This window comes from Sturnira hondurensis, unplaced genomic scaffold (assembly GCF_014824575.4).
Source record: "Sturnira hondurensis isolate 20B ecotype Veracruz unplaced genomic scaffold, ASM1482457v3 Scaffold0014099, whole genome shotgun sequence".
NCBI lineage: Eukaryota > Metazoa > Chordata > Mammalia > Chiroptera > Phyllostomidae > Sturnira > Sturnira hondurensis.
This window is the reverse complement of record NW_028086730.1, coordinates 362,973-381,113: the sequence shown is the minus strand read 5'-3', so window position 1 is coordinate 381,113 and position 18,141 is coordinate 362,973. Positions and strand designations below refer to the sequence as shown.

General features: G+C 57.4%; 2 protein-coding genes and 1 non-coding gene across 21 annotated transcripts in view; 1 reads left to right on the top strand and 2 right to left on the bottom strand.

The window, feature by feature from the left end:
* PPP6R3 (protein phosphatase 6 regulatory subunit 3) overlaps positions 1-3,002 on the bottom strand; it is a 122,576-nt gene extending 119,574 nt beyond the window's left edge. For 10 of the 19 annotated variants that reach the window (XM_037062546.1, XM_037062547.1, XM_037062551.1 and 7 more), the window contains exon 1: positions 2,886-3,001. The gene's annotated coding sequence lies outside the window, so the exon portion shown is untranslated. Of the gene's footprint in view, positions 1-2,050; positions 2,632-2,885 lie in introns of those variants that run through there. The other 9 variants (XM_037062540.1, XM_037062544.1, XM_037062549.1 and 6 more) reach the window with 3 other exon arrangements.
* A 494-nt stretch (positions 3,003-3,496) lies between these two features.
* On the top strand, positions 3,497-3,569 carry TRNAA-AGC (transfer RNA alanine (anticodon AGC)). The gene has a single exon. It is a non-coding gene; the product is annotated as a tRNA-Ala (tRNA).
* Positions 3,570-7,221: 3,652 nt separating this feature from the next.
* The window catches only part of LRP5 (LDL receptor related protein 5), a 92,154-nt gene continuing 81,234 nt past the window's right edge, over positions 7,222-18,141 (bottom strand). The window contains exons 19-23 of the mRNA XM_037062538.1: positions 16,068-16,178; positions 14,730-14,966; positions 13,597-13,736; positions 9,361-9,458; positions 7,222-7,585 (exon numbers count right to left, since the gene is read on the bottom strand). Of these exons, the coding sequence (XP_036918433.1) occupies positions 7,324-7,585; positions 9,361-9,458; positions 13,597-13,736; positions 14,730-14,966; positions 16,068-16,178 (848 nt within the window). The 3' untranslated portion in view covers positions 7,222-7,323. The remainder of the gene's footprint in view (positions 7,586-9,360; positions 9,459-13,596; positions 13,737-14,729; positions 14,967-16,067; positions 16,179-18,141) is intronic.

Below are 18,141 nucleotides of genomic sequence, written 5' to 3'. Positions count from 1 at the left end.
GAGCAGGGTCTCTCAACCTCGGCACTACTGATATTCAGAGATGGATAGAGTGTGTGTGTGTATACGTACGTACGTACGTACATACGTACACAGATTTCGGGAGAGGAGAGACACTGCCCTGCCCCGTCACAGAACGGGGAGAAGCACCCCTGATCTCTACCCTCTAGAAGCCAGAGTAGCGCGCTGCCCACTCCCACTATACAAATGCCTCCAGACACTGCCAAATGTTTCTTTGGGTGTAGAATCATCCCCTGGCTGAGATGCAATAACCTACAGTAAATCAAAAACCAATCATATGAGGTTTTCTTAAGGAAAAAAAAATAAGAAAGCTGCTTAAAGCCAAGAGGCCAGGTCTACTTTTCAGTCCATCTCACCTAAGAAAAGGAGCTCAAAGCAGCTGGCAGCACTCAGCACCCCTGGGGCTCAGAGCCTGACCTACGAGGAAGACCAAACCACAGCTCTGGTGCTTCCACCAAACGAACTCAGTGCTGAGTTTAGGTGAGCAGATGTGACAAGGGCTTCTCTGCCGTTATCATCTACTCTCCTTAAGGGCAATACACACATAAAGTTTTAGACCAACAGATAATCAGGCTGCCTCTCAAATGTCCAGAGTATGCAACTGCCAGACACAAGTTTATCACAGAAATAAACGACACGCCACAAATACTGTTTTAAGGAAGAGCTGCTGTTTTATCTGTATTAAGTATATTATCTTCACACCGAATCGACAGAAAACTTATCTTAAAGAAGCTAAGCAAACATCACCCTGTCCAGTTTTAATCATATTACTATTCATTTTATGTCCAGCTACGGTCTAACTCTCAAATTCTCAAGCAGTTAATTGAAACTACCAAGTTTTTCTTTGCTATACTTTACACAAAAGCTAGTTTTCTAGCCCCAAACAATCTTCTTCCTGTTCTTGAGTAAGTTACACCAGCAAGACACTCAGCTCTACTTAAGACTGAATCTATCAAAATAACCCTTTACCAGTGCCAGGCAGGTCCCAAAGAAGCAATGCCAAGGGAAGGGGGAGCGAGCATGGCTCCAAGCACCAGGAGAAGGCCAGGGGCGGGAAGGGAGAGTCTGCATGTGAGCGGGCGGCACTGTCAGAGGCTCAGACCACCCGGTCAGACACACTGAGAGGCCGAGCGGCTTTCAGACCACCCATCCAGGACAACAGGTGCTCCCCAAACTCTCTTCACTGAAGTGTAGCTCACCCAGGGTGCCCTTTCACACCTGAAAGACCACCCAGGAGGACGCTGGGGAACACTGGAGTGGACACCCACAAGCCAGGGGGACAGAATCCAATCTGAGCTCCCCACGGACTTTTCTATCAAACCACCTCCTACATAAACCATTCTGAGGCGGCACCACTAATAAAGACTCCAGGTAACATTTATTTAATTCAACCAATCTTCACCACCTGAAAAAACTGAACAAAACATCCACGTCATGTCCTCAGTCCAGCTGACTCTTCCATACAGGGGTTTCTAAAGACAACCGCCAAGCGGCAGGGCTTAAACAATCATTGGACTTCCTAATAGCACCTCAACATTTAAAAATCCAATTTTAATGAACAGCCACTAATTATTAAGCGGATTCAACATGCTAGGTACCTTTTCTAGCTGCTTTACATGCATGAACCCCTTTAACTCCCAACAAACTCACTCGGGAGATGCCATTATTATCATTCCCACATCAGAGGAAGCAGAGAGGTTGAGTAACTTGCCCAAGGTCACAAAGCTACGAAAGGGTGAAGCCAGTATCTGAACCCAGACGGTCTAACTCCAGAGTGAAGAAGGCTCCAACATCACCAGCATGTAGGAGACACCCCAGTGGCTGGGAACCTGGAGTACCCTCCCCACTCGCTGCCTACCTGCAACGTGACCTTGAGGGCAAAACCGAAGTACAATCCAAGTTAACACAGCGGGACAATATCCACGTTATCCACTGCTGTGAGGACGTAAGGAAATACTACCAAGTGCCCTTCCCATGAAAGCACAACATCCACCAGGCTCTAGGAGACCCGAGGAGAAAACGTGAAAATTACATAAAGCTCCGAGGTGGAAACGTCAGAACACGGAGTTCCAACCGAGGACTCCTTTCGTGCACCTACGACCACAAGTCCGAGTCGCGATCCAAGCGAGCAGCGTCCTGGAGGAAACCCCTCCAAGCACACAGCGATCAGGGTTCTTTAAGAGGGAGGTCCTTCCAGCGGCCAGAAGGACCACCCCCCTCGCTCATATTCGCCGGGGAGGTGTTCGTGACCGGGTCTACATTCGAGTCACAACACTGGAGTTAAAATATTGCTCGGAAAGCTATTTAAATACTCTGAGCAGGGTTTCTGCGTTTTCCGAAGAGTCTGCGGCGAATGCACAGAAACCCACAGAACTTGTTTCCCGGAGAACGGGGTCCAACAATGGTCTTCGCGAGTCTGCGGCGAGGTGCCCCTCAACTTGACAACGTTCCAGGGGCCCGCGCGGAGAGAAGTTTTCCGAGGACCGCGCGCGGGGCGTCGCCCGGGGCGGACAGCTGGAGAGGTGCGGGGCCCGGCCGGGTTTAGGGGCGAGCCCAGCCCGGCCCGCCCGACCGCTGGCTGCCGCGCAAGGCCGCGGGCGCAAAGTTCGCCGCTGGGTCCGCGGCCCGCCCCGCGGCCCCTGGCGGCCGACTGACAGGGGCGGGCGGGGACAGCTCGGGGAAGCCAGGGCGCCGCGCCTCCCGGGCCGCGGAGAGGCGAATTCCGGGGGGGAGGGGAGGGGGCCGGGACGCTGCCTCCCGGCGCCGCGGAGGCCGGGCGAAGGGACCCCGCCGCCGTCCACGCGCCGCGTACCCTGAGCACCCCTCGCCGCCGCCCGCTCTGCCGCCCCCCCCTTTCCCATCAATACCTGGAGGTGCCGGCGACCCGCCGCTAGTTGCGCTCAGGCGGGAAACGCGCTCACCGACACCATCAGCGAAGCGCCCAAAATGGCGGACGTATCAAGCAGGCCTTGAGTTTCCCCCGCCCTCCCTCCGGCGCCTCGCAACCAATTGCAGCCCTGGCCCCGCCCCCTCTTCTACGCTCATTTGCCTTCCTCTCCCGCCCCCTGCAGTCTATTGGGGCTCCCTGAGTCCCGGTTGCACCCACTCCGATTGGCTTTCATGCCCAATCAGTCAGGCGCGAGGGTCGCATTCTTTTCCCATGGACTTGACAGATCCGGAATCTTTAGGACCCCGCAGTCTGAGGAAACAAATCAGAAACCAGGAGTAACCTGGTTGTGTCCCCCCAACGCCGTAGCAACAGCAGGGTCTCCCCTTGACGAACGTGTCTGAGGGCCAATCCGATAGCTCATGCTTTTTAAAACTCAATTGAGCCAAACCAATCATGGCCGTGGAGCTAGGAGCTGCAAGGGAACCAATAGAGTAGCGAGACCAGCGGGCGGGCGGGTCGAACGGTCCGGAGGAAACCGGTGATGACGCGAATCACAATGTGTGCCGGCAGCGGAAGTCACATAGGGCTGGGGAATTAGCTCAAATGGTAGAGCGCTCGCTTAGCATGCGAGAGGTAGCGGGATCGATGCCCGCATTCTCCACTGTTAAGTTTTTATAAATGGTGATAGTTTGGTTTACACGTGCTGGTCACTTAAGGTGGAAAAAAGTGCTACCAGTACTTGGGATAAAGGTGAGGTGCCAAGTTCCATTAACTGTGCGCTCATCCCAGTGTTGAGAGGAGAAATGTGGGGAGAAGGCTCTCCATTTTGTCTTGCAGAAGGATATAGTCGCGACCTTCTTCCGAGAGCCCTGCCACGGAGGAGTGGCCCACCTCGTGCACTTACTAATAACCTGCCTTCTTCCTAAAAGCACAAGAGAGTGACATTTGGCGGGGAAGGGCTGAGAAGGACAATGGTAGTGTCCGGTGAAACCGAGCTGGAGTTCAGCAAACGTCCTACCACGCACACACGAGTGTGCGCAAGGTGCAGCGAAGGCACGGGCTGGGGGTGCTCTCCGTTCGTGGGCAGCCCTCTAGTGAGTTTCTGCTGTGTCCAGCCTGCGGGGGTGCGCGGCTTAGACCCTGCCTACGTTAACACCGGGTAGTGGTAAGTAAAACAGGCTGCAGAATAGTGGGGATCCCTCCTGAGAAGGTAGCATTTCAACCCACCAACAGAGAGGAGGAGGACAGAGCAGCAGGTTGCTGGGTCCACGTGGCTGGGAGACAGACCGAAGGCCCCAAGGTGGATTGTGGTGGGAGAGGGGCATGGCAGGGAGGAGAGGTGGCTGGGGTGATGGGTGGTGTAAGGCCTTAAGGACAAGAGGAGGAGCCTGGGGTGTATTCTCCGACAGTGAGGGCCAGAAGAACTTCTGGGTAGAGAAGGGCGTGTTTGGAACACCTGGCCATGCTTTAGAGGGGACGGTTTGAGCCAGAGTAGCACAGGACCAAAGGGGCAAGCCCAGGGCCTGAACCTGAGGGGCGTGGGCCACGAAGGGAACGCTGGGACAGGAGTTGGTGCCTGAGAGGGAGACTGGGTGTGGGCCAGAGGCGGACAGCCAGGGCTGGGACCTGCCCTCCTGGGCAACCGGGCAGGGCCCAGCTACCCACCAATTTCCTTACTCATTCATCGTGGAAGAACTTGCCAGCACCTGCTTCGGGCTCCTCCATTCCAGACTCTGAGATGGGTCCCAGGGCCATGTACAGTATAATGAATTAAAATAACATCGTATCTCACTCACCCTAAGTGGGCCCTGGAAGTCTCCAATTATTTAACTCCTAACCCAGTGATTCTTAACCTTTTTCATCTTGTGGCTCACAGAAACCAATTACTAAAACTGGGCAGTACACCAAAACATGTATTTTTTCCATTCTGACAAAAAAAAAAATAGATACGATTTTGACTCACTCCCACCAGACAACCATTGTTGTGTTGGTTTTTGTCATTTTTTTATTTGACGATCTAAAGGAAAAGAAGCCAGTGCTTGTGACTAAATAGTCAGGTATTGCATGTTTTAATAATTCTTGGAGCACGCTGGTTGAAAATTGCTGTCCTAACCCAATCCAAAGGGTTGAAATCAGGAGAACTTCCTGGAGGATGAAGCATCTGAGCTCAGCCCCATCACCTGAAGGCCATGGGGATGTAAGGAGGAGAGGGACTTGGAAGCCTTGCATTTCACAGATCACCACCTTCCCCTTTTTCTTCCTATTCCTTTTGTGATGCAATTTTTAACGTTTAAATTTTCAACCCATCTAGACTTAAAAATTAATATAAATAATTTTAACATATACTCAGCTGTATAAAGAAACATGATGAATGCCCAGGGGTGCCCAGCATCCAGCACTTCCTACTCCTTAATTTTGGGAACAGGCTAAATGGCTGGCTGGACAGAAGAACAGAGCAGATACGCTCCCAAGGGAAGCTCGGTGCATGAGTGAAGGGCAGAAGAGGGAAGGGGGGTCTCCTAAGGGACCCCCACAATGCAGCCGCTGCTTCTGGGTCAGCAAAAGTGCCCTCCGCCCCCTGCTTGGCAGCCCAGGTGGAGACTGGTGCTTTACTTAGCACCTCGGGGCACATGACCCAACCTGGAGGGGCAGGAGCTCTGAGCACTTGGGAGCAGCGTGCCCCTTCCCCACAGGCAGCCCTGTGGGGCAGGGAACGCCACCTTGAGCTGAGAGTCTGGGGGCACCATCTAGCTTGGCTGGTCCTTAGTGGTGTGACCTTGACTAGGTGTGTCACCTCTGAGCTTTAACAGGTTCCAGGCCCATTTACCAAGGACCTGCTACTTGCCAGGCAGACGGGACGGGGAGGCTTCACAGACATTATCTCCTGGAAGACTTCCAACAGCCCAAAGGGCGGGGGACAGCACCGTCCTTAACAGATGGGGCCAGCTGGCCCTCCCAGATGCAGACCTGACCCCTCCCATCTGCAGAGAGGCCTTGAGCCTGGTCTGCACCCACTGGCTCAGGTGGCCCTGGGTCTGTCTCAGCCCTGGCCTCATGATCACTGCTGCTTTGCACTGATTGGTGGCAGGTCGCCCTGTCCCTTGCATCTGCTTTTGGTCCCAGTGGCAAGAGCATCAGCAATCAGGAGCCAGGGGAGGTGACTCCCGAAGGTCTGTCCCCGGAACCAGGCCTAGCAGGCTTGTACTTTGAGGTTCCCAGCTCTGTACCCTGACCAAGCAGTCTTGGATTCCCGAGACCCGCCCCCTTCCCACCCCCTCAGTGCTGGGACTACAGGACCCAGTGTATTCTGGGGCCTCCCATGCTGAAGGCCATCCCACCACTGGTGGACTCCCCTTGCTCAGCTGTCACCTCTATTCCAGGCCCTGCGGGTAAGGGTGCCACAAGGTTCAGGGCCCTGTCGGAAGGCCCTCCTTCCAGATGTCTGCTCTGACCCTCAATGGAGTGTGCGCCCAGTGCTGAGTGTTGATGTCCCCCCCTCAGGGTCAGGCCCTTACTGGTTTCCTCCCTCCCCTCCGAATGTGGCCATCCCCACCTGGCCTCGGGAAAATGGCCCAGCTTTGTCACGACCCACCATTACTTGCTGACTTCTCTGTCTCTTGGCATAGCCTGGGGTCTCCCAGAGGCCTGACAGTCTCCTCCAATACCACCCTGGTAAGTGCATGGCAAGCCTGGGGCTGTGTTTGCTGACTGCCTATATGAGGACCAGGCAGCAGGGGCCAGGGCAGGCTGGGGCCCCGCTTCCCAGGTGTGAGTGTGGCCCTGCGGCCGCATCCACCACCCACGCCCACACAGACAGCGGGGCCAGGAGGGGCCCCTGGTCCGCAGCGCTGTCTCGATGGGCACGACAGCCTGGGCTGGCCGACACAGAAGTCAGATGGTGGCAGAGACCGGCCAGGGAACAGGCCAAACCCAGCCATTTAATCTGCAAACCCTGGAGCAAAATTAAAACACAGGGCCTCTTTCTCAGAAGTTATTTCTACCTTGAGGATGACAACAGCAGAGACAAAATCAAGCGTGGGGCCCTTCGAGACTCCACGAGCCAGGCGCCCTGGCACTGGCCCTGCCTGCAGGCCTGTGCCCTTCCCCGAGGGAGCCCGATAGAGAGACACATGACAGCTGCGCAGGGGAGGGCCAGAGGTCGGAGTTCATAACGTGGGGCCTCTCAACTCCGACGCACACATGGCACGAAAGAATGGCAGGGATGTTTAAAAAAAATTAAGTTTATAAATATTTTCTCCACTGTACAAAGTTTTCCCAGCCCTGCCCACCCATCACTGTTCACATTTCTCATGTTTTTAAAATCCCAACTATATTTATTTTTTTAATCATAAAATATATTTTTCTTTGTTCATATTTAAAACTATTTACAGGGGCGCAGAGAGGCCCGGCGGAGGTCAGGACGAGTCGGTGCAGGGGGACGGCGGGGGCGGGAAGAGGTGGAAATAGCTCCTCTCCGTGGCGGGCGAAGGGGGGCAGCTGTCCTCCGCCGACAGGTACTGGCTGTGGGGCGTGGGCGGGGGCGGGTAGGGGTCCGAGTCGGAGTTCAAATCCAGATAGTACTTGCTGGCCTTCCAGCGGCTGGCACTATAGTCGCTGTCACACACGTCTGTGCTGCAAGGGGTTGTCGGGGGCGCCATGCCTCGGATGATGTAGGGCCTGGAGGCGACAAAGACGGGAGTGGCACCTGATTTGGGGAGGTCCCCGTGCACACCCATCGAATGGGCGTAAGGGTCCCCCCGTCGTGTGGCCTCTGTGCCCCAGCGGCCCCACCTGAAGCAGGCATGCCTCTGCCTACCCAGCAGGGCTGCCCAGCACTGCAGCCCCAGGCCAAGGTCGCCTCCACAGAGAACAAGTTCTCCAGAGCCTACCTGGTGACCTTGGGCAACTTCACCTCTCTGACCTTGGGGAGGGTGACGTGGCACCCACTTCGAAACAGTTTCCGAGGGGTAAATAAAATTCTGTGTGGAAAGTGCTAGCAAGAGTGCCTGACGCTGGAAAGTGCGCGGCAGCCATCCCCCCTTGTGTAATTTCTATCCGTCTGGCCTGGAACGGTCGTCTTGAGTTAAAGCCTCCTGCGCCCTGCAATCCTGCAGGGGGCTGCCCCTCGGCCTGAGTCTGGGAGGCTTGGGATCCTGGTGTGTTTATGAGCCCCAGGCCACCGGGGGGGCTCCCTGTGGGCAGGACGGTGGGGCCAGCACCCAAGGGCCAGCGAGGGGTTCCTGGTGCTGAGGAAAGCACAGCAGGAGGATCCATCTCACGGGACCCCAAGAGCAGGAAGGGACCCGACAGTGGGAAGGGAAGAGGTATCGGAGGTGGCAGCAAAGTCAGGACAGAATGCACAAAAGCATGAGGGCCAGAGACTGAGGGGCCTGGCCTGGGTGATGAGGATGTGACAGCCCTGGGGACAGACCCTGATGATGGGGCATTGGGGAGCACCCCCAGATAGTGACCCCTCAAGAGTGGGCCTCTCCCTAGGCTGCCCTGCTCCCTGGCCGGCCTGGAGTTCTCAAAATGGCCACTAGATGGCAGGTGAGTCCTCGCTGAGTCTCCACAGTGCCAGGCAACTCGGTGGAGGATGAGGGGCCTGGACCACTCCACCTTAGTGGTCCAAGAATGTGCCAGAGCCCCGATCTCTACATAGGGGACCCACCCCACCAACAACCCCATCAAATGGCTCACTTGGGTGTGAGGAGCCCAGGGCACTTGCGGGGTGAGGTGAGCCCTGCTAGCTGAGACCACCTAGTAGAAGGTCAGGAGGTTGACCCCACCGCACGCACCCCAGCCTATGGCCAGGCCCTGGACACAGACCAGCCTACTGGATCCCGCTTCTCCCCAGCGTTCCCAAGTGCCCCCTGCTCACTGAGGAAGGTGGGGTCTGTGACCCTAACACGGACAACTTGGGGGTTGGGGGGAGATGGTGATGGTGGGAAGCTGACTAGGCCTGTGGGTTTCTCAGGCTCAAACAGGCCTTCACAGGGAGGAAGGAGAAAGGACCACAGTATCAAGAGCGTGCAAGGCAGGCACCACACGAGCACTCAAGTGGATTTAGATGTGATGCCCCGTGTCACTGCCAGGGTCCCACAGCTGGCCCCCGGAGCCGGAGCCCCAGCCAGCCCGTGCGTCAGCCTCTCCATGTGGCAGGGCCCGGCCGTGCCAAGGTGGGACTGGGGGTGCCCCTCCGGACCCTGTCTGCCTGTGCCGGCTCAAGAGGTGCTCAGAACGGGGGACCCGCTGGGTGTGTGGCCTCAGCACACAGGCCTGGTCCTCTTGTGGGGGGCAGCCCGGTGAGGGTGAGGAGAGCCCAGGGAGGCAGCACCCTGGACCCCTGTTCTAGGGAATGGGGAGAGGACCCCCCACCCACCACAGGCTGGTCTGCAGGCCTGGCCGCCAGCCGCGGCCCCAGCGTGCCAGGACTAGCATTGACTCCGTACCTGTAGGGTCTGGCAGGGGCGGGAATGCTTGGCGAGTAGAACATGTCCATGTTGTACAGGGAAGGGTCCGTGGCAGGGGACGGCGGCGGGTTCAGGATCTGAGGAGAGCACAGCAGGGGTCACAGAGGCCTGACGCAGCCCTGTGGTCTGTCGCTCACCCTCCCTGGCTTCTTCCCAGAGTCGGGTTGCGGGTCCACCTGGGGCCAGCTGGGCTCAGTGGGTCCACGCCTCCCGGGCCCCCTTGTCTGGTGAAGGATTTCACCTGTCTGGTCCTCAGTTTTCTCATCTCTGCATTGGGGCTAAGACGACCTGTGTCCCAAAACTGTCCTGACACTTGGTGAGTCACCTACAAGGAGTGGCCAGGTCCTTCCTCTGCCCTTTGGGAAGGAGTTCGAGCCCCTGGCCCTTACTCTGGGAAGTGCCCTCTCAGCCCATACGCCACCCTAGGGGATTCCTCAGGATTTGACCTCAAAGTTGGGAGGGCAAATCTAGTGGGGAGGCTCCAGAGAGAGCGGCAGGCACCCAGCAGAGAAGGCCAGTGGAAAGGTCCTCTGGCAGCTACCCTGCACCTGAAGCCTGTGGGGTCCTCTTTGGACATCTGCCCATGAACTTGACTGGAACTGGTTTCTCTTCACTTCCTACTCCAGGGGGAGCTTTGGGGTTCTGCCCAAATCCCCACCCTCTGCTAGTTGTCATTGCTACCTCTCCTGGGGCAGTAGAAGGGCAAGGTCAAGGGGCTGTGGAGGAGGTCTTCCCAATACCACGGTGGGCAGATTTTTCGCAAGTTCCGCGGGTGTGGCACCTCAGCGCCGCCTCAGCCCCAGGGGCTCGCCCTGGGTGCTGTCAGCCCATCTGCTCTTCCCGTGTTCTGTGTAGTTCCCTTCGCCTCGCACAGGCCAGTCCCCTGGGACCCCGACCCCTGCTAGGAAGTCTGTGTGTCGGACTTTCTCTGTTCAGATCACCGCGTGGACCTGAGCTGACGGAGGCCACGTGGCAGACACTGGCACAGGAACAGCTGGCGCCTGCCTCCCTCACTCAGTACCTCTAATGCCATCCCCCACGATTTCAACATGAAACGTGAAACCTTCAGAACATGGAAAGAATTCTTTTTTCTCTTCGCTTAGCATTTTCTTTTATTTAGATTTTTACTTACTTATTTTTAGAGAGGGGAAGGGAGGGAGAAAGAGAAGGAGAGAAACATCAATGTGTGGTTGCCTCCCACGCAGCCCCAACTGGGGACCTGGCCGGCAACCCAGGCGTGTGCGCTGACTGGGAATCGAACCAGGGACTTTTTGGTTTGCAGGTCAGTGGAAAGAATTCTTTTTTAAATGACCAGAGGAGGGAAAGCCTTTCTGAGTATGACAGAAAAAGAAAAAAGTACATGCCCATATGAGAAAAGATTGATCGTTTCATTGTATGAGTGGCAAACACACCATTACCCAAATCCAAAGACAAAAATATAGGAGTATTTTCAATACATGTCTCAGGGAACGGGCTCATTTCCTTATTTCTACATCTATATGCATATATATCCGTATGCATTCTTATCCGTGTATCTATATGGAAAGCTTATAAATGCATAAGAAAAATACCAAGAGCCCAGAACACAAAGCACAGGAAAAGACTCTTCTGAGAAAATAAAACTGCAGAGGCAAACAAATACCCCAAAAGGTGTTCAGCGCCCCTTGTCGTGAAAGAAATGTTGAGGCCACCAGAGCATTTTTACCCTAAATGAGACATGTGGGGAGTGTGTTTCAGAGGGCTGGGGCGAGAGGGGCTGTCCCCTCAGGAGGGCCAGAGTGGTCAGGGGGACCGAGGCTCGGGCTCTGCAGCCCACGCATTCCTCCCGCTGCCTCGGGAGTCCTCTGTAGTAGCCCCGGAGTCCCCAGCGCCAGACCCAAGGAGTGACCCAGACTGGTGCTTCTCACTCAGTTCTCAGCCTCCTTGCAAAATGGGGTGATGACAGCGCCTCCTTCTGGAGCATGCGGAGAAGGCACTGGTCAGCTGGGCGGTCCCCAGCAGGCCATCACCAGCGTTACTTCTGGTCAGCAGTGGGAAGCAGGGCTCGGGGAGCAGCTCCCGCTGCCCTCGGGTTCCATCGTCTGGGTCACAAAAAGTGCACATGAAACTACTCTGTACACGGTTAGAAACCCGGGTGATGGACATGAGGCCTTGGTGTCCAACCCCACAGAGGGTAGGACTCCAAGCGTGAACCCAGTGTCATCTGTGGACCTGGGGTGACAACGAGGTGTCCACAGAGGGGCATCCATTGTAACGACTGTCCCACTCGAGTGGGGATACTGACAATTGAGGGAGGCTGTGCACGTTGCAGGGCAGGGGTATATGGGAAATCTGTACCCTCCTTTCAACTTTGCAATTTTACCTAAAATTTCTCTGAAAAATAAAGCCTTTAAAAATGAAGGACATGTGCAAAACTGGTGAAATCTCACCAGTAAGGTGAAAGGATATTGTATCGCCCTGCCTGATGTGGCTCAGCTGGTTGGGCGTCATTCCACAAAGCGAAAGACCGTGGGTTCGATCCCCGGTCAGCGCCTATAGCTGGGTTGCGGGTTCAGTCCCCACTCAAGGTTTGTATGAGAAGCAAATGATTGATACTTCCCTTTCCCATCAATGTTTCCTTCCTTCTTTTCCTCTCTACCTTCCCCTCTCTCTAAAACTAAGTAAAATCTTTTAAAAACAGAAAGGATATTGTATCAATGCCCCAATTCCCTGATTCTGATCTGGTAGTATTGGGAGGTGATTAGGTCAGGAGGGTGGAGGCCTCACGAACAGGGTCCATGGCAGCCCCTTCGACCACCTGAGGGTAAGGCAGCCATCCACGACGTAGCCCTTGGCCCCGCCAGACACCAAATCCACCAGTACCTTCCCAATCTCCACAACTGCTGTTGCTGTTTAAGCCATCAAATTGATATTTTTGAGAGAGACCAATGGGAAGACAGGTGAAGGGGAGCCAGGATCCCTGTACTATTTCTTACAGCTGCAGGTAAGTCTACAGTGATCTCCAAATAAGTTAAAAAAACACAAAAAATTCTTCGCTGGTTAACTGCAGTCCCTACTCTTGCATATACATGCATCTGTGCGGGTCCCCCCAGCAGAACGCCCGAGGCTCCTGCTCGAGGTGGGGTGCACTCCTTGGTGCCTCTTGAATTCTGTGCCATGAGCACGTCTGACTGGTGCGAACTCATGTCACTGATCTAAACAAAGCTGGTTCCACGCGAGTTTCTTGTTGGGGTGATGAAAATGTTCTAAAATTAACTGGTGGTGGCTGCACAGAACCGCCCAGTTTCAATGGGTGAATTGTGTGGCACCTGAATTACACACACAAAAATGTTGGCTGGTTGGTGTCATCTCTCGCTGCCTAGTAAGACCCCCCAGCTCCCAGAAGAGCCTGGGGACAGAGAAGGCAGCGTCCTGGGCCTCCTGGCATCTGCACAGGAGACCAAGGAGACCGCTTCCTAGGACCAGGGCTGTTGGACACAGGTTTCTGGGGCCCTGGCTGGTTACGTGGGGCCCACAAAAGTCCGAGAGCAGGGAGGACAAGAGGAATGGTGGAGAGTATTCTAAACTCCGGCTTCTGGGTCCTCACCTCCTTTGCTCTAAAATGCAATCAGGTCCTGGAGCCCGCAGGACACTCAGTCCCGGTCTTGCGAACCCAAGATAACCACTCTGTGGCCTGCCCCTCCCCTTCCTGAGCTTTGACAAGGAGAGGGCAACACCCTGGACCTGGGGAACCCCAGGAGGGCAGGAAGGCCCAGCCCTGGCAGGCGGGGCTCGCCAGAGGCCCCAGAGAAAGCTCAAGGGGCTGTCCTCTCCTTAGGAGGCGGGGTTCACACAGGTACAGCCCAGCACCCTGTCCAGAGGGACCTGCAGGGGTGGCCACCAGCAGCGGGCCGGTGCAGGGCAGCGACGGCCGCCCAGACTGTGATGCCCAGCTGCAGCCAGGGAGGTGGGATGGCGGGGAAGGCTCCTGCTCTCCGTGTGTGTGTGTGGTTTCCAGATTACCTACACTACACAAGGGGTGCCCTTTTCTAAACTGAAAACCATGGCACTGAAGAGAAAAACACGGGGTTTGGAGGGGAGGAGGGCAAACTCTCCCACCATTCTCTGTGGTGGGACGGCTAATAATTCTAGAAATGCTGAGGGCACAAGAAGTGTCCCCGGCCAGCCATTGCTGATGGGCACCCAGCAACGGGCCTCCTCCCACCCCCCACTCACCGGTGGGTACAGCGTGGCCTTGGTGCTGGATGAGCTGCTGGACGAGGCCCCGGTGACATGGTTCCGGTCGTAGAGGGGCCCCCCGCCCCGGCCCCCCATCAGGCTCACGGAGCTCATCATGGACTTGCCACACGAGATGCCTGCAGGGGGAGGCGACGAGGCAGGTCAGGGCAGGAGCACCCCACAGGCACGGCTCCTGCCACCCACCCGTGAGACCCAGGTTCAGGTGAGTAGGTCCGTCTCCCCCAGGCCCGCCACCCACCACCACTGTGAGGCGCCTCTGTAAAACTGGAGACGAACAGCACCTCCCGAGGGGCCGCCGTGGGCCGCGGAGTGGACTCAGAGGGTCTCCGCACAGGGTCGCCTGGCACAGAGAGGGCCATCCTCTGGGCACTGTTGCAACAGCAACCACGCACGGCCTCAGGCCTCCCAGGGCTGTGGGGACCCTGGCGACCCCACTCCCCCGAGGAGAATCAGGTCTCATCCGACACAGACGTCAGGGTCCCAGAGGGCTGGCCCTGGGCAGGAGGACAGGACAGGAGAGGGGGCCCCGGGCTGGACAGGCATTGGGGAATCCCCAAAGTGGCTCTGGAGATGACCTCAGCGACCCCCTCGGGGCTAAGCAATGACTGACCCCACCTCCCAGGACACACTGTGATGTGAACCGGTGCAGTTCAGCCGGGAGGTGCCACCTGGGGTTCTAGACACGTGGCCCCTCCTGCTGCACGACACCCCACAGTTGTTTTAACTGCACGGCCACCATCCGAGCTGCACTCAGGACAAAACTGCTTGTCGCACACCCAGAGACTCCTCTGACCCTAGAGAGAGCCCTGCTGCCCCCACGAGAGCACGCGAGACATATCCCACGAGAATGCTGAAGGTCAAACCCAAAAAGGTGTCCCCACACCTCCAAGGCCACAGGACAGGTGGCAGCTGCGCAGCCTCTGTGTTGAAGGACTGTGAGGCCAAATTCCAGCTCAGCAGGAGCCTGGGTGCTGGGATCGGCTAGCGATGTCTGCCGTGTGCCCGGCACAGGACATGGTAGCCGCACTCCCGCCCCCTTCACCCCAGACCCTGCCCGGACTAGTCTCCCCACCTCTGCCCAGGGCCCCTGCTCACCTCAGGCTGCTTACCTGTGAAGGGGCCATGTTGTGAGGTGCCCGGAGCTATGAAATTGAGGGGCACGTGGGGGGTCCCACTGACGTACTCATGCGGGAAGGGCCCGCTGGCCCCTGTGTAGCGCTGACACACCACACGCTGGCAGACAAAGTAGACCCCGCCCATGACAAAGAGCGAGAGGATGATGCCGATGACGGGGCCGATGGCACTGCTGTGGGCGGGGGGCTCGTCCAAGAACGGCTTGGTGATTTCTGCCAGAGCACAGGCAGAAAGAGGCGGTCAGGGTTAGCTGCCAAGGACCAAGCTCCCCTGCGGGGCGAGGCCGTGTGCCCTGGAGGAGCTGGTTCTGTGCAGGCCCAGCACCCACCGATGGAGGGCCAGAAAAAGGGAGGCACTGGGGTGCTGGGGCCGGGGAGCCATGCTAACCGCAGCAGGGCCGGCCCACGGCCCCTGGCCTGCCTGGAACACCTTCGTGTCCCTCCTCCTGCTGCTCTGTTCGGCTAAGCTCTACCTACACCCCAACGGCCCCTCGGCAGTGACTCCTACACAGCAGCCTATTCATCCCCCTTTGTCTGGGGGTCTCCGTGGCAGCTGGAAATGTGTACCCAGTTGCTCCTATGAGTCATGGGCTGGGCCAGGAGGCTGGTGGGGCTGGTTACAAGGACTGACCACCAGGCAGTAGGCGTAGGGCAGGCAGGCAGAGCCTGGGGTCTCCCAGCCCATCTGGCAATGGAATTCACCCATGTAGGGAGGCTGAGCTAACAGGTGCGCCAGGGCCCCAGGACCTTCCTCACTGAGCCACATGGAAATCCTGAGTGCGACCACCGTGAGGGGCAGAGTGTGGCTGGGCCTGGGCTTAGGGGACTCAGCCCAGCCTGCAAAGCCAGGAGCCAGCTTGGGGCTGCACACGTGCACCCAAGGGGTCCATCTGGGAATCCTGTGTATGGGATTGCCGGGTGAGGGGGTGCTCCTTGGGCTTGGTCCACTATCAAAGCCACCAGGGCCTGGGAAGGCTGTCTGAGATGCAGACAGGATGGAAACTCAGCTGTAGACTCAGCTTGGACACAGCCTGGCAAGAGAGATTTTGCTGCCTGACAGCTGCTGCTGGGCAAGGTCCCTGGGCAGAAGCTGGAACGCTCCATAGCTCATGGTCTCCCCTTCACCCTCCCAGCTCAGCCTCTCAGCTTCCTCCACCTCCAGGAAGCCTTCCCTGCCTGCCACCACAGCCAAGTACTTCCAACCTCCTAGCCTCCTTGAGCACAACCCCCAGTTTGTTTCCTCCCACCCCTCCCACCCCTGGGGCAGGACCTCGGCACTGGGAAGACCCCTGCCCTCTGTGGGAAGCCACTCACCACACATGAGCTCGTCGGAGCCATCGATACAGTCAGGGAAGGAATCACACTGCTGCTTGATCAGGATGCACTGGCCACTGGCGCACCGGAACTGGTTGGGCAGGCAGACGGCTGCAAGGAGGGGAGTGTGCACTGAGAAACATCCGAGGGCTACACGGCTCCCTGCCCCGCCACCCTGGACCCAGCAACAAAGGTCTGGGTTCCAGATACAGAGCGGACAAATGGGGCCCTTTCTAGCACTGGGGCAGGGGTGGTGACCCAGCGCATACCCTCCCCTCAGTGACCCCGTTCCAAGGCCTCTGCAATGCTGGCATCAGGACTGGCAGGGAAGACACCCTGAATACCCCCCAGAGGTACTGATCAGGCTCCTATCACAGGGCAGGCCCCCGAACAGCACAAGGACTACCCAACCCCAGCCCCAAGGCACTGCCAGGTCACAGGAAGTGACAGCCAACTAGAGGATGGCACAGGAGAAGCCTTGGCTCCCCAGACGGAGCGAGGCAGGGGACAGAGGAGGTCTCAGCAGGGCTCAACTGCAAAGGCAAAGGCACCCCACGCAAGTGACCAGTGCCACTCGAAGACTTTCGCGGTGGGAGGAAGAGAGAGGCTGGGTATCGGTGGCCACTGCCACCGCCCTTCCTGCTCCCAAATGCTGTCCTGGGAGGAGCGAGGGCCCCAGAAGGGAGGCCGCTGCTCAGGCGCTCAGCCATCAGGCATAGACTTGCTGTCTAGGTTCCCCCCCTGCCCTGCCCCGGGTCCCTGGCTCTGGGGACTGAAGACAAGAAGTCCCCGTTCTCCAAGCAGATGGGACGATTGGGAAGGTTTTGGAAACAGCTGGTGGAGCCCAGAGGCTGCGTGAGCACGGGGAGCGGCATTCGCAGCGGGGGATGCGAGCGGACAGCACGTGTCTAGGCTCTGAGGGCCACGCGTCTCTATCGTTAGCTGCTGGACTCCTGGACTCCACTGTTTTTGCAAACCAGAGAAACGATCAAGGCTGCCTGTGCCCCCACCGAACTTTGTTTACTGAAACAGGTGGGGGTCTGCATTTAGCCGCCAGGCCAGTTTGCCAATCCCCGGTCAACAGCCCCCACCAGATCCTCAAAGGGTCTCTTGGCTGGGAAGACTTAATGACTGGGACTTCACAGAAACATCTGGGGAAATGACCCTCTCCCCAGCCCTGCCATCATCTCCCACAAAATCGCCGCTCGCCCGTTGCAAACAGGGCTGGCAGGCAGTGACCGGGCAGCATCGGCGATACCTACGCACAGGACCCGGCGACTCCAGGGGAAGGCAGTGGGAGGGACCCCTGGAGCGCTCAGTGGCAGTTACAGGCCGTGCTGCTACCTATCCGTGAGGGGAACCATCAGGCAGGTCATTTTTGAAAGGGAGACTCGGGGGGCACAGAGGTTAGTGTCACTGCCAAGTGGGCCCAGGACAACAAGGCCAGTCTCTCTGTGCCCCCTGGTCCAACGCGTCACTAGAAACCACTCAGGGGTAAGTGCTGGCCACACGCACCGTCTTTTGGGGTGGGCATTTGCTGTGCCGAGGTGTCAGCCATGAGCGGGACTTGCCTTGGGTGTTGGCAAAACCCTTGACAGAATGAATGAAGGACGGCAGGGCTGACTCTCATCACCCGCTGCCATCAAGCCAAACTGCTTGGCAGGGCAGGATGCGGGCGAGTGGCAAGGGTTTCCTTGTTTGGCCTAAAGTAACTCCTTTCCCTCTCAAGCTGAGGAGGGCCTGGCCCTTTTGCTCCAGCCAGAGGGTTTACAGAGACCCTGCCCTGTGTGGCCAGAGACCTGCGAGGGTAAGACAAGGGCCCCCCCCCNTGGGAAGACTTAATGACTGGGACTTCACAGAAACATCTGGGGAAATGACCCTCTCCCCAGCCCTGCCATCATCTCCCACAAAATCGCCGCTCGCCCGTTGCAAACAGGGCTGGCAGGCAGTGACCGGGCAGCATCGGCGATACCTACGCACAGGACCCGGCGACTCCAGGGGAAGGCAGTGGGAGGGACCCCTGGAGCGCTCAGTGGCAGTTACAGGCCGTGCTGCTACCTATCCGTGAGGGGAA